Raw genomic sequence first — 16,244 nt, 5'->3', positions numbered from 1 at the left:
GGGGATTGGATAGGATAGTGGATAGGATAGGATAGAGGATAGGATAGGATAGAGGATAGGATAGGATAGAGGATAGGATAGGATAGAGGATAGGATAGGATAGAGGATAGGATAGGATAGAGGATAGGATAGCATAGAGGATACGATAGTGGATAGGATAGGATATGGGATAGTATAGGATAGAGAATAGAATAGGATAGAGGATAGGATAGGATAGGATAGAGGATAGGATAGGATAGAGGATAGGATAGGATAGAGGATAGGATAGGATAGAGGATAGGATAGGATAGAGGATAGGATAGGATAGAGGATAGGATAGGATAGAGGATAGGATAGGATAGAGGATAGGATAGACGATAGGATAGGATAGAGCATAGGATAGGATAGAGGATAGGGTAGGATAGAGGATAGGATAGGATAGAGGATAGGATAGGATAGAGGATAGGATAGGATAGAGGATAGGATAGGATAGAGGATAGGATAGACGATAGGATAGGATAGAGCATAGGATAGGATAGAGGATAGGGTAGGATAGAGGATTGGATAGGATACAGGAAAAGATAGACTTGAGGATGGATGATAGGATAGGATAGAGGATTGGATAGGATACAGGATAGGATAGGATACAGGATAGGATAGGATAGAGGATAGGATAGACGATAGGATGGGATAGAGCATAGGATAGGATAGAAGATAGGATAGGATAGAGGATAGGATAGAGGATAGGATAGGATAGAGGATAGGATAGGATAGAGGATAGGATAGGATAGAGGATAGAGGATATGATAGGATAGAGGATAGGATAGGATAGAGGATAGGATAGGATAGAGGATAGGATAGGATAGAGGATAGGATAGGATAGAGGATAGGATAGAGGATTGGATAGGATAGAGGATAGGATAGAGGATTGGATAGGATAGAAGATATTATAGGATAGACAATAGGATAGGATAGAGGATGGGATAGGATAGGATAGAGGATTGGATATGATAGAGGATAGCATTTAGGATAGGATAGGATAGAGGATAGGACCGAGGATAGGATAGAGGATAGGATAGGATAGAGGTTAGGATAGGCGATAGGATAGGATAGAGAATATTAAAGGATACAGGATAGGATAGGATAGAGGATAGGATACGATAGAGGATGAGATAGGATCGAGGATACGATAGGATAGAGGATGGGATAGGTTAGTGGATAGTATAGGATAGGGGATTGGATAGGATAGAGGATAGGATAGGATAGAGGATATTATAGGATAGAGGATAGGATGGGGGATTGGATAGTATAGGATAGGGGATTGGATAGGATAGAGGATAGGATAGGATAGAGGATATTATAGGATAGAGGATAGGATGGGGGATTGGATAGGATAGTGGATAGGATAGGATAGAGGATAGGATAGGATAGAGGATAGGATAGGATAGAGGATAGGATAGGATAGAGGATAGGATAGGATAGAGGATAGGATAGGATAGAGGATAGGATAGCATAGAGGATACGATAGTGGATAGGATAGGATATGGGATAGTATAGGATAGAGAATAGAATAGGATAGAGGATAGGATAGGATAGGATAGAGGATAGGATAGGATAGAGGATAGGATAGGATAGAGGATAGGATAGGATAGAGGATAGGATAGGATAGAGGATAGGATAGGATAGAGGATAGGATAGGATAGAGGATAGGATAGGATAGAGGATAGGATAGGATAGAGGATAGGATAGACGATAGGATAGGATAGAGCATAGGATAGGATAGAGGATAGGGTAGGATAGAGGATAGGATAGGATAGAGGATAGGATAGGATAGAGGATAGGATAGGATAGAGGATAGGATAGGATAGAGGATAGGATAGACGATAGGATAGGATAGAGCATAGGATAGGATAGAGGATAGGGTAGGATAGAGGATTGGATAGGATACAGGAAAAGATAGACTTGAGGATGGATGATAAGATAGGATAGAGGATTGGATAGGATACATGATAGGATAGGATACAGGATAGGATAGGATAGAGGATAGGATAGACGATAGGATAGGATAGAGCATAGGATAGGATAGAAGATAGGATAGGATAGAGGATAGGATAGAGGATAGGATAGGATAGAGGATAGGATAGGATAGAGGATAGGATAGGATAGAGGATAGGATAGGATAGAGGATAGAGGATATGATAGGATAGAGGATAGGATAGGATAGAGGATAGGATAGGATAGAAGATAGGATAGGATAGAGGATAGGATAGGATAGAGGATAGGATAGGATAGAGGATAGGATAGGATAGAGGATTGGATAGAGGATAGGATAGAGGATAGGATAGGATAGAGGATAGGATAGGACAGAGGATAGGATAGGGCATTTGATAGGATTGAGGATAGGATAGGATAGAAGATAGGATAGGATAGAGGATAGGATAGGATAGAGGATAGCATAGGATAGAGGATAGGATAGAGGATAGGATAGAGGATAGGATAGGATAGAGGATAGGATAAGATAGAGGATAGGATAGGATAGAGGATAGGATAGGACAGAGGATAGGATAGGATAGAGGATAGGATAGAGGATAGGATAGAGGATAGGATAGGATAGAGGATAGGATAAGATAGAGGATAGGATAGGATACAGGATAGGATAGGATAGAGGATAGGATAGGGGATTTGATAGGATTGAGGATAGGATAGGATAGAAGATAGGATAGGATAGAGGATAGGATAGGATAGAGGATAGCATAGGATAGAGGATAGGATAGAGGATAGGATAGAGGATAGGATAGGATAGAGGATAGGATAAGATAGAGGATAGGATAGGATAGAGGATAGGATAGGACAGAGGATAGGATAGGATAGAGGATAGGATAGAGGATAGGATAGAGGATAGGATAGGATAGAGGATAGGATAAGATAGAGGATAGGATAGGATAGAGGATAGGATAGGACAGAGGATAGGATAGGGCATTTGATAGGATAGAGGATAGGATAGGATAGAAGATAGGATAGGATAGAGGATAGGATAGGATAGACGATACGATAGGATAGGATAGAGGATGGGATAGGATAGAAGATAGGATAGGGTAGAGGATAGGATAGACGATAGGATAGGATAGAGGATAGGATAGGATAGGGGATTAGATATGATAGATTATAGGATAGGATAGAAGATAGGATAGGATAGAGGATAGGATAGGATAGAGGATAGGATAGGATAGAGGATAGGATAGGATAGAGGATAGGATAGGGGATTTGATAGGATAGAGGATAGGATAGGATAGAAGATAGGATAGGATAGAGTATACAATAGGATAGAGGATAGGATAGGATAGAGGATTGGATAGACGATAGGATAGGATAGAGGATAGGATAGGATAGGGGATTAGATATGATAGATTATAGGATAGGATAGAAGATCGGATAGGGTAGAGCATAGGATAGGATAGAGGATAGATTAGGATAGAGGATTTGATAGGTATACAGGAAAGGATAGACTTGAGGATAGATGATAGGATAGGATAGACGATTGGATAGGATAGGATAGAGGATAGGATAGGATAGAGGATTGGATACAATAGAGGATAGGATAAGATAGAGGATACGATAGGATAGGATAGAGGATGGGATAGGATAGAGGATAGGATAGGATAGAGGATAGGATAGGATAGAGGATAGGATAGGAAGGAGGATAGGATAGGATAGAGGATAGGATAGGATAGAGGATAGGATAGGATAGAGGATAGGATAGGATAGAGGATAGGATAGGATAGAGGATAGGATAGGATAGAGGATAGGATAGGATAGAGGATAGGATAGGATAGAGGATAGGATAGACGATAGGATAGGATAGAGCATAGGATAGGATAGAGGATAGGGTAGGATAGAGGATAGGATAGGATAGAGGATAGGATAGGATAGAGGATAGGATAGGATAGAGGATAGGATAGGATAGAGGATAGGATAGGATAGAGGATAGGATAGACGATAGGATAGGATAGAGCATAGGATAGGATAGAGGATAGGGTAGGATAGAGGATTGGATAGGATACAGGAAAGGATAGACTTGAGGATAGATGATAGGATAGGATAGAGGATTGGATAGGATACAGGATAGGATAGGATAGAGGATAGGATAGGGGATTTGATAGGATAGAGGATAGGATAGGATAGAAGATAGGATAGGATAGAGGATACGATAGGATAGAGGATAGGATAGGATAGAGGATAGGATAGGATAGAGGATAGGATAGGATAGAGGATAGGATAGGATAGAGGATAGGATAGGATAGAGGATAGGATAGGATAGAGGATAGGATAGGATAGAGGATAGGATAGAGGATTGGATAGGATAGAGGATAGGATAGAGGATTGGATAGGATAGAAGATATTATAGGATAGACGATAGGATAGGATAGAGGATGGGATAGGATAGAGGATAGGATAGAGGATAGGATAGAGGATAGGATAGAGGATAGGATAGGATAGGGGATTAGATATGATAGATTATAGGATAGGATAGAAGATAGGATAGGATAGAGGATAGGATAGGATAGAGGATAGGATAGGATAGAGGATAGGATATGATAGAGGATAGGATAGGGGATTTGATAGGATAGAGGATAGGATAGGATAGAAGATAGGATAGGATAGAGGATACAATAGGATAGAGGATAGGATAGGATAGAGGATTGGATACAATAGAGGATAGGATAAGATAGAGGATAGGATAGGATAGAGGATAGGATAGGATAGAGGATAGGATAGGATAGAGGATAGGATAGGATAGAGGATAGGATAGGATAGAGGATAGGATAGGATAGAGGATAGGATAGGATAGAGGATAGGATAGGATAGAGGATAGGATAGACGATAGGATAGGATAGAGCATAGGATAGGATAGAGGATAGGGTAGGATAGAGGATAGGATAGGATAGAGGATAGGATAGGATAGAGGATAGGATAGGATAGAGGATAGGATAGGATAGAGGATAGGATAGACGATAGGATAGGATAGAGCATAGGATAGGATAGAGGATAGGGTAGGATAGAGGATTGGATAGGATACAGGAAAAGATAGACTTGAGGATGGATGATAGGATAGGATAGAGGATTGGATAGGATACAGGATAGGATAGGATACAGGATAGGATAGGATAGAGGATAGGATAGACGATAGGATGGGATAGAGCATAGGATAGGATAGAAGATAGGATAGGATAGAGGATAGGATAGAGGATAGGATAGGATAGAGGATAGGATAGGATAGAGGATAGGATAGGATAGAGGATAGAGGATATGATAGGATAGAGGATAGGATAGGATAGAGGATAGGATAGGATAGAGGATAGGATAGGATAGAGGATAGGATAGGATAGAGGATAGGATAGAGGATTGGATAGGATAGAGGATAGGATAGAGGATTGGATAGGATAGAAGATATTATAGGATAGACAATAGGATAGGATAGAGGATGGGATAGGATAGGATAGAGGATTGGATATGATAGAGGATAGCATTTAGGATAGGATAGGATAGAGGATAGGACCGAGGATAGGATAGAGGATAGGATAGGATAGAGGTTAGGATAGGCGATAGGATAGGATAGAGAATATTAAAGGATACAGGATAGGATAGGATAGAGGATAGGATACGATAGAGGATGAGATAGGATCGAGGATACGATAGGATAGAGGATGGGATAGGTTAGTGGATAGTATAGGATAGGGGATTGGATAGGATAGAGGATAGGATAGGATAGAGGATATTATAGGATAGAGGATAGGATGGGGGATTGGATAGTATAGGATAGGGGATTGGATAGGATAGAGGATAGGATAGGATAGAGGATATTATAGGATAGAGGATAGGATGGGGGATTGGATAGGATAGTGGATAGGATAGGATAGAGGATAGGATAGGATAGAGGATAGGATAGGATAGAGGATAGGATAGGATAGAGGATAGGATAGGATAGAGGATAGGATAGGATAGAGGATAGGATAGCATAGAGGATACGATAGTGGATAGGATAGGATATGGGATAGTATAGGATAGAGAATAGAATAGGATAGAGGATAGGATAGGATAGGATAGAGGATAGGATAGGATAGAGGATAGGATAGGATAGAGGATAGGATAGGATAGAGGATAGGATAGGATAGAGGATAGGATAGGATAGAGGATAGGATAGGATAGAGGATAGGATAGGATAGAGGATAGGATAGACGATAGGATAGGATAGAGCATAGGATAGGATAGAGGATAGGGTAGGATAGAGGATAGGATAGGATAGAGGATAGGATAGGATAGAGGATAGGATAGGATAGAGGATAGGATAGGATAGAGGATAGGATAGACGATAGGATAGGATAGAGCATAGGATAGGATAGAGGATAGGGTAGGATAGAGGATTGGATAGGATACAGGAAAAGATAGACTTGAGGATGGATGATAGGATAGGATAGAGGATTGGATAGGATACATGATAGGATAGGATACAGGATAGGATAGGATAGAGGATAGGATAGACGATAGGATAGGATAGAGCATAGGATAGGATAGAAGATAGGATAGGATAGAGGATAGGATAGAGGATAGGATAGGATAGAGGATAGGATAGGATAGAGGATAGGATAGGATAGAGGATAGGATAGGATAGAGGATAGAGGATATGATAGGATAGAGGATAGGATAGGATAGAGGATAGGATAGGATAGAAGATAGGATAGGATAGAGGATAGGATAGGATAGAGGATAGGATAGGATAGAGGATAGGATAGGATAGAGGATTGGATAGAGGATAGGATAGAGGATAGGATAGGATAGAGGATAGGATAGGACAGAGGATAGGATAGGGCATTTGATAGGATTGAGGATAGGATAGGATAGAAGATAGGATAGGATAGAGGATAGGATAGGATAGAGGATAGCATAGGATAGAGGATAGGATAGAGGATAGGATAGAGGATAGGATAGGATAGAGGATAGGATAAGATAGAGGATAGGATAGGATAGAGGATAGGATAGGACAGAGGATAGGCTAGGATAGAGGATAGGATAGAGGATAGGATAGAGGATAGGATAGGATAGAGGATAGGATAAGATAGAGGATAGGATAGGATACAGGATAGGATAGGATAGAGGATAGGATAGGGGATTTGATAGGATTGAGGATAGGATAGGATAGAAGATAGGATAGGATAGAGGATAGGATAGGATAGAGGATAGCATAGGATAGAGGATAGGATAGAGGATAGGATAGAGGATAGGATAGGATAGAGGATAGGATAAGATAGAGGATAGGATAGGATAGAGGATAGGATAGGACAGAGGATAGGATAGGATAGAGGATAGGATAGAGGATAGGATAGAGGATAGGATAGGATAGAGGATAGGATAAGATAGAGGATAGGATAGGATAGAGGATAGGATAGGACAGAGGATAGGATAGGGCATTTGATAGGATAGAGGATAGGATAGGATAGAAGATAGGATAGGATAGAGGATAGGATAGGATAGACGATACGATAGGATAGGATAGAGGATGGGATAGGATAGAAGATAGGATAGGGTAGAGGATAGGATAGACGATAGGATAGGATAGAGGATAGGATAGGATAGGGGATTAGATATGATAGATTATAGGATAGGATAGAAGATAGGATAGGATAGAGGATAGGATAGGATAGAGGATAGGATAGGATAGAGGATAGGATAGGATAGAGGATAGGATAGGGGATTTGATAGGATAGAGGATAGGATAGGATAGAAGATAGGATAGGATAGAGTATACAATAGGATAGAGGATAGGATAGGATAGAGGATTGGATAGACGATAGGATAGGATAGAGGATAGGATAGGATAGGGGATTAGATATGATAGATTATAGGATAGGATAGAAGATCGGATAGGGTAGAGCATAGGATAGGATAGAGGATAGATTAGGATAGAGGATTTGATAGGTATACAGGAAAGGATAGACTTGAGGATAGATGATAGGATAGGATAGACGATTGGATAGGATAGGATAGAGGATAGGATAGGATAGAGGATTGGATACAATAGAGGATAGGATAAGATAGAGGATACGATAGGATAGGATAGAGGATGGGATAGGATAGAGGATAGGATAGGATAGAGGATAGGATAGGATAGAGGATAGGATAGAAAGGAGGATAGGATAGGATAGAGGATAGGATAGGATAGAGGATAGGATAGGATAGAGGATAGGATAGGATAGAGGATAGGATAGGATAGAGGATAGGATAGGATAGAGGATAGGATAGGATAGAGGATAGGATAGGATAGAGGATAGGATAGACGATAGGATAGGATAGAGCATAGGATAGGATAGAGGATAGGGTAGGATAGAGGATAGGATAGGATAGAGGATAGGATAGGATAGAGGATAGGATAGGATAGAGGATAGGATAGGATAGAGGATAGGATAGGATAGAGGATAGGATAGACGATAGGATAGGATAGAGCATAGGATAGGATAGAGGATAGGGTAGGATAGAGGATTGGATAGGATACAGGAAAGGATAGACTTGAGGATAGATGATAGGATAGGATAGAGGATTGGATAGGATACAGGATAGGATAGGATAGAGGATAGGATAGGGGATTTGATAGGATAGAGGATAGGATAGGATAGAAGATAGGATAGGATAGAGGATACGATAGGATAGAGGATAGGATAGGATAGAGGATAGGATAGGATAGAGGATAGGATAGGATAGAGGATAGGATAGGATAGAGGATAGGATAGGATAGAGGATAGGATAGGATAGAGGATAGGATAGGATAGAGGATAGGATAGAGGATTGGATAGGATAGAGGATAGGATAGAGGATTGGATAGGATAGAAGATATTATAGGATAGACGATAGGATAGGATAGAGGATGGGATAGGATAGAGGATAGGATAGAGGATAGGATAGAGGATAGGATAGAGGATAGGATAGGATAGGGGATTAGATATGATAGATTATAGGATAGGATAGAAGATAGGATAGGATAGAGGATAGGATAGGATAGAGGATAGGATAGGATAGAGGATAGGATATGATAGAGGATAGGATAGGGGATTTGATAGGATAGAGGATAGGATAGGATAGAAGATAGGATAGGATAGAGGATACAATAGGATAGAGGATAGGATAGGATAGAGGATTGGATACAATAGAGGATAGGATAAGATAGAGGATAGGATAGGATAGAGGATAGGATAGGACAGAGGATAGGATAGGATAGAGGATAGGATAGGATAGAGGATAGGATAGGATAGAAGATAGGATAGGAGAGAGGATACGATAGGATAGAGGATAGGATAGGATAGAGGATAGGATAGGATAGAGGATAGGATAGGATAGAGGATAGGATAGGATAGAGGAGAGGATAGGATAGAGGATAGGATAGGATAGAGGATAGGATAGGATAGAGGATAGGATCGGATAGAGGATAGGATAGGATAGAGGATAGGATAGACGATAGGATAGGATAGAGCATAGGATAGGATAGAGGATAGGGTAGGATAGAAGATAGGATAGGAGAGAGGATACGATAGGATAGAGGATAGGATAGGATAGAGGATAGGATAGGATAGAGGATAGGATAGGATAGAGGATAGGATAGGATAGAGGAGAGGATAGGATAGAGGATAGGATAGGATAGAGGATAGGATAGGATAGAGGATAGGATCGGATAGAGGATAGGATAGGATAGAGGATAGGATAGACGATAGGATAGGATAGAGCATAGGATAGGATAGAGGATAGGGTAGGATAGAGGATTGGATAGGATACAGGAAAGGATAGACTTGAGGATAGATGATAGGATAGGATAGAGGATTGGATAGGATACAGGATAGGATAGGATAGAGGATAGGATAGGGGATTTGATAGGATAGAGGATAGGATAGGATAGAAGATAGGATAGGATAGAGGATACGATAGGATAGAGGATAGGATAGGATAGAGGATAGGATAGACGATAGGATAGGATAGAGGATAGGATAGGATAGGGGATTAGATATGATAGATTATAGGATAGGATAGAAGATCGGATAATGTAGAGCATAGGATAGGATAGAGGATAGATTAGGATAGAGGATTTGATAGGATACAGGAAAGGATAGACTTGAGGATAGAGGATAGGATAGGATAGAGGATAGGATACAATAGAGGATAGGATAAGATAGAGGATAGGATAGGATAGAGGATAGGATAGGACAGAGGATAGGATAGGGCATTTGATAGGATAGAGGATAGGATAGGATAGAGGATACGATAGGATAGGATAGAGGATGGGATAGGATAGAGGATAGGATAGGGTAGAGGATAGGATAGACGATAGGATAGGATAGAGGATAGGATAGGATAGGGGATTAGATATGATAGATTATAGGATAGGATAGAAGATAGGATAGGATAGAGGATAGGATAGGATAGAGGATAGGATAGGATAGAGGATAGGATAGGATAGAGGATAGGATAGGATAGAGGATAGGATAGGATAGAGGATAGGATAGGATAGAGGATAGGATAGGATAGAGGATAGGATAGGATAGAGGATAGGATAGGATAGAGGATAGGATAGGATAGAGGATAGGATAGGATAGAGGATAGGATAGGATAGAGGATAGGATAGGATAGAGGATAGGATAGGATAGAGGATAGGATAGGATAGAGGATAGGATAGACGATAGGATAGGATAGAGCATAGGATAGGATAGAGGATAGGGTAGGATAGAGGATAGGATAGGATAGAGGATAGGATAGGATAGAGGATAGGATAGGATAGAGGATAGGATAGGATAGAGGATAGGATAGACGATAGGATAGGATAGAGCATAGGATAGGATAGAGGATAGGGTAGGATAGAGGATTGGATAGGATACAGGAAAGGATAGACTTGAGGATAGATGATAGGATAGGATAGAGGATTGGATAGGATACAGGATAGGATAGGATAGAGGATAGGATAGGATAGAGGATAGGATAGGATAGAGGATAGGATAGACGATAGGATAGGATAGAGCATAGGATAGGATAGAGGATAGGGTAGGATAGAGGATTGGATAGGATACAGGAAAAGATAGACTTGAGGATAGATGATAGGATAGGATAGAGGATTGGATAGGATAGAGGATAGGATAGGATAGAGGATAGGATAGGATAGAGGATAGGATAGGATAGAGGATAGGATAGGATAGAGGATAGGATAGGATAGAGGATAGGATAGGATAGAGGATAGGATAGGATAGAGGATAGGATAGGATAGAGGATAGAGGATGTGATAGGATAGAGGATAGGATAGGATAGAGGATAGGATAGAGGATTGGATAGGATAGAGGATAGGATAGAGGATTGGATAGGATAGAAGATATTATAGGATAGACGATAGGATAGGATAGAGGATGGGATAGGATAGGATAGAGGATTGGATATGATAGAGGATAGCATTTAGGATAGGATAGGATAGAGGATAGGACCGAGGATAGGATAGAGGATAGGATCGGATAGAGGTTAGGATAGGCGATAGGATAGGATAGTGTTGATTGCTCGTGGTTATCCCGAAGGATGTTCGAGCTTTTGATGTGGATTTACACGCGATGTGTCGACTAAGGATGGGAGTTTCCTCTTGTAAGAAAGGAGACCAAATGTAACAAAACTAAAGCAGTGGACTGTATTTACAAAATGGATTTGAGCCGTAACCGAATACAAAAATGAATAGAGTACAGGAGAGCAGCTAGGAAAAGTCGTTTTCTCTAGCGTGCTTGGAAGCCAATTGATTGGGAGGATCGAGCCAAGAACCCACGTAAGGGTAGATCCTCCCTCTACTTCGGGAATTTCCTCCCTTCCCTGGATGCCGAGAGATATCCCGGATTGGCCAAGACGAGGACCAATTGGGGGGTGGACGGTTGGAAAGTGGAAGATGGGACCGAGGAACATCCTGATGGCCCCAAGGCCATCCTGATGAACCAAGGGCCATCAACCACTCACCACGGGTGAAGAGTTGCCAGAGCCTGGGAAAGACCCAGGGCGTCTGGCAATCGTCAAGTGCGAAACTAGAGAAGGGCAGGATGGGACCACCGGCAGATTTATGGCATGGGCCTAGAAAACTATATACAAGTGCTACGCCCTGGGAACGGACACGAATGGGACATTAGCTAAAACGGTGACAAGGCCACTCCGTACCTAATTTCTAAAAATCCCCAAAGTCACGTTCCAAGAGCGCAAAGCAATACCCATGCCATAACCAGATGTCCCAGGCTGGCCGCTACATACCGCCCACCTTGAACTCACGGAGTTCAATCGAAATGGGCAACTAACAAGAAGGGAGGATAGAACCCTACAAAAATGACAACAAAAGCAACAATGAACAATAGTAACTAAGAACAAAACCAAAACAAGAAAGCATGAGAGAATCACTAATAGCTAAGAACAACGTAAAACAAAATACTAACGAAGGACATGAGATGCGGAACACAAACAAATATCGACTAATACCGAGAACGAAATGTATACATGGAGTAACATTTAAACTAAATCAAATATACACGCAAGATACTAACTAAGGAAACGAAAAGCGGAACATAAAAGTATCAACTAATACAATGGACGAAGTATATACAGTGAATAACTGAATCAAACATCACAAAATGGAATCATTTTCCGCGATCGACAAAAACAAATTTTGGTGACGGGTCTCTTCAAAGTGTCAGACGCCGTCCGAAGGGAAACAGCAGGTGTCTTCCCGTCATGGCCTGGATGAAGTTCCAAGATGCGTCCCAACATCAATTTCATTGGAGGCGTGTTGTGCTCTTGGATGAGAACCATGGCTCCAGTCCTGGGCTCAGCAAGAGGGTCGACCTTCCATGTGTGTCGCTGCTGCAACCCGTTCAAATGCTCCCGGCACCAACGTTTCCAAAAATGTTGCAGCCTTTGCTGTATTAGCTGAAACCGACTAAGCCTGTTCTGTCGAACAGCTGTGAGGTTGACCTGAGGAAGTGCGGTCAACGCGTCACCAACAAGGAAGTGCCTAGGAGTCAAGGAATTTAGATCGGAAGGATCAGCGGATAATGGATGTATTGGGCGGGAATTTAAACAAGCTTCAACCCGAGTAAGCAATGTGTACAATTCATTTCTAGCCCCAACCAAATTTGTTCCGTTATCGGAGTGAATGACCTTACATTTACCCCGGCGAGCAATGAATCTACGGAGACAACTAATAAAAGCGTCCGACGGAAGGTCAACTACGCGTTCTAGGTGAATGGCCTTTGTGACCATACAAACAAAAATACAAATATACGCCTTCCGAGCCGTACGCGAGCGTCCGCGGTCAACAACTATCAAAGGACCGGCAGAATCGACTCCGCAGGTATGGAAAGGCCTAGCACGTGTAACCCGGTCGGCAGGTAGATTGCCCATCAGAGGTTGCGCGCTGACGGTACCTGTCCTAAAACAGGTGACGCAGCGACGCAAGACCTTTCTGACAATCCGCCTACCTGAAATAATCCAATATCTAGAATTAACAGAAGCTAAGATTTGTTGACCTCCTGCGCGCAAAAAACAAAAATGTTCCTTGCGGACGATTAATTCCGCCAGTGGACCCGAGTTCGGTCTAACTACGAGGTGCGTCTGTTCGTACGGAACAGGAGCATTTCCTAATCGGCCGCCCACCCTAATGAGCCCGTGCTCATCAAGATAGGGGTTCAATGATATCAATGAACTATTTTTGTTTAATTTCTTTCGTTGTGTCAAGCTGCGATAATCACTATCAAGGTAATGGTTATGGGCGGCTCGAATCAAGATCCGTTCGGCCGAAATCAATTCCGAAACGGATGGAGAGCCACGATGACCCGTATGAGTGCCTTTTGCATATCTACAGTTTATTGCGAATCTAAGTGTGTCTAATAATTTTATTTCGAATTGGCTGCGATTTGCGGTGACGCTCAAATGAACTACAGGCATGGGGCGAGCGTCAGGCACGTCGACCATGCTAGCGTCTGATATGGGCCAATCCTTGGCGTCTAGAGATAGCCAACTTGGACCATACCACCACAAATCATGCCCTATAAGCAAGTGTGCACTAAAACCGCGAGACAAAATATCCGCAGGATTATCCGCGGTACGTATATGTTTCCAGGTGCAAGATGCTGACGAAAGCTCATCTAATTCAACTTTGAAATTCAACCATCGTAGATGAAGATCTTGGGAGAGGGTTTCATCCCAACCAACCTTCATCTGCCAAAATTCTTGCATAAAAAGTCTGGATTTAACTATAACCGGGCCGATGAGGCCCAAGGGTTCGAATATTTGTGCTATTTCAGCCAAAATGTTACGCTTTGTAATTCTACTATGTTTTTTACTTTGCGTACTAGAAAACAATTGGTCGGAGGACACAGACCACGATAGCCCGAGTGTTTTCGGCTCTTTATCTAAGATTCTAAATTCTACGTTCTGTGTCACGCCGCTAACGTGTCCAATTGCTTTAGGATCGTTGCTTGCCCATTTTCGCAAGGAAAAACCGGCCTTAGCTGAGATCCCTTCGAGAGATTCGCGTAATGCACTGGCTTCTACTACCGAGTCACAGCCAGTGAGCAAATCATCGACGTAAAAATCGTGCAATAATCTATCGCTAGCAGGGGGAGATGAGCGCGCGCAATCTACTTGATGTAGAGAGCGAGTTGCCAAAAATTCCGGATCATCGTACCTCTGCTTTAAACGCGACCAAGCTAGATTGTAGTTCGTGGCTGACACGCTAAACGATTCTAATATTCGCGCAGCCGGACCGGACAACGAAGAAACTAAATAACTAAGTCGATCTACATCGGTTAGTTTGTCGCAGTCATGAACTAGGGATGTGAAAGTGTCCCGAAATCGAATCCACTGACTATAATTGCCATCGAAAGTGGGAATCTGTATTACGGGCAAACAAATCGCGGTGTGCGAATCCGAAGGCGTAGGAGTGGGATTAATAGTGGACGCACTATTAATTGCTAATTCACCGCGAGCAGCAATCAATCGCCTTTCGGCGAGAGAAAGAGTGCCAAAAAAGGTGTTCTCAAATTGGTCACGCTCGGCAAGATGCGTTTCCAATGCAGGCGTTTCTACGACGAATACTTCAATTTGTGTTTGAATTCTATCAAATTCGTCGTATAGACCCTCAATGACTCGAACGCGCTTCTCGAAAGCTAAGATGTCCGCGTTGACATCGGCTGACTCTACCAAGTTTCTATAAATTGTCAGCTTAGTCTTAGCGGCCCCGCGTTCGGAAATTAAACCTTTGAATTGAGCTTCCATACTTGTACACTATCGCGAACTCAAGTTAAAACCAAGGAAAAACTTACGGAGAATGACAGGAGTGGATCAGCGCTAACAAACAACTTCAGCAGGATCGTCTCACGGGATGCTCGTCGGTTCCTGGCAGTCAGCTAGTTCCAGAGAGCGGCCGTGTTCCAAGTACGTCTTGGGCACGCAAACGCCTTCCTGGAAACTGCAGGCTTGATGACGGCAGCTACAGTCCCGTAGTCTCCTGGTAGTCCCAAAATGCTGCAGCCCAATGAGGATTGTCCAGTCGGACACGAAATGGCAGCAGCAAGACTCCTTGTCTTCCGTGAAGCACGAACTTATTCGAGTATCCGGCTCGAAGGACCAAATGTTGATTGCTCGTGGTTATCCCGAAGGATGTTCGAGCTTTTGATGTGGATTTACACGCGATGTGTCGACTAAGGATGGGAGTTTCCTCTTGTAAGAAAGGAGACCAAATGTAACAAAACTAAAGCAGTGGACTGTATTTACAAAATGGATTTGAGCCGTAACCGAATACAAAAATGAATAGAGTACAGGAGAGCAGCTAGGAAAAGTCGTTTTCTCTAGCGTGCTTGGAAGCCAATTGATTGGGAGGATCGAGCCAAGAACCCACGTAAGGGTAGATCCTCCCTCTACTTCGGGAATTTCCTCCCTTCCCTGGATGCCGAGAGATATCCCGGATTGGCCAAGACGAGAACCAATTGGGGGGTGGACGGTTGGAAAGTGGAAGATGGGACCGAGGAACATCCTGATGGCCCCAAGGCCATCCTGATGAACCAAGGGCCATCAACCACTCACCACGGGTGAAGAGTTGCCAGAGCCTGGGAAAGACCCAGGGCGTCTGGCAATCGTCAAGTGCGAAACTAGAGAAGGGCAGGATGGGACCACCGGCAGATTTATGGCATGGGCCTAGAAAACTATATACAAGTGCTACG

General features: G+C 42.5%; 1 protein-coding gene across 1 annotated transcript; it reads right to left on the bottom strand.

Moving 5' to 3' along the window:
• Positions 1 to 12,642: 12,642 nt before the first annotated feature.
• On the bottom strand, positions 12,643 to 15,300 carry LOC143363799 (uncharacterized). The gene has a single exon (XM_076804332.1). The coding sequence runs from the start codon at positions 15,298 to 15,300 to the stop codon at positions 12,643 to 12,645; it is 2,658 nt and encodes an 885-aa protein (XP_076660447.1).
• Positions 15,301 to 16,244: the final 944 nt, after the last annotated feature.

The sequence above is a fragment of the Halictus rubicundus genome, unplaced genomic scaffold, assembly GCF_050948215.1.
Source record: "Halictus rubicundus isolate RS-2024b unplaced genomic scaffold, iyHalRubi1_principal scaffold0133, whole genome shotgun sequence".
Classification (NCBI taxonomy): Eukaryota; Metazoa; Arthropoda; class Insecta; order Hymenoptera; family Halictidae; genus Halictus; species Halictus rubicundus.
This window is presented reverse-complemented; position numbering and strand designations above follow the sequence as displayed.

Coding starts and splice junctions, on each gene's coding strand:
- LOC143363799 (XM_076804332.1), bottom strand. CDS start 15,300: ATGGAAGCTCAATTCAAAGGTTTAATTTCCGAACGCGGGGCCGCTAAG.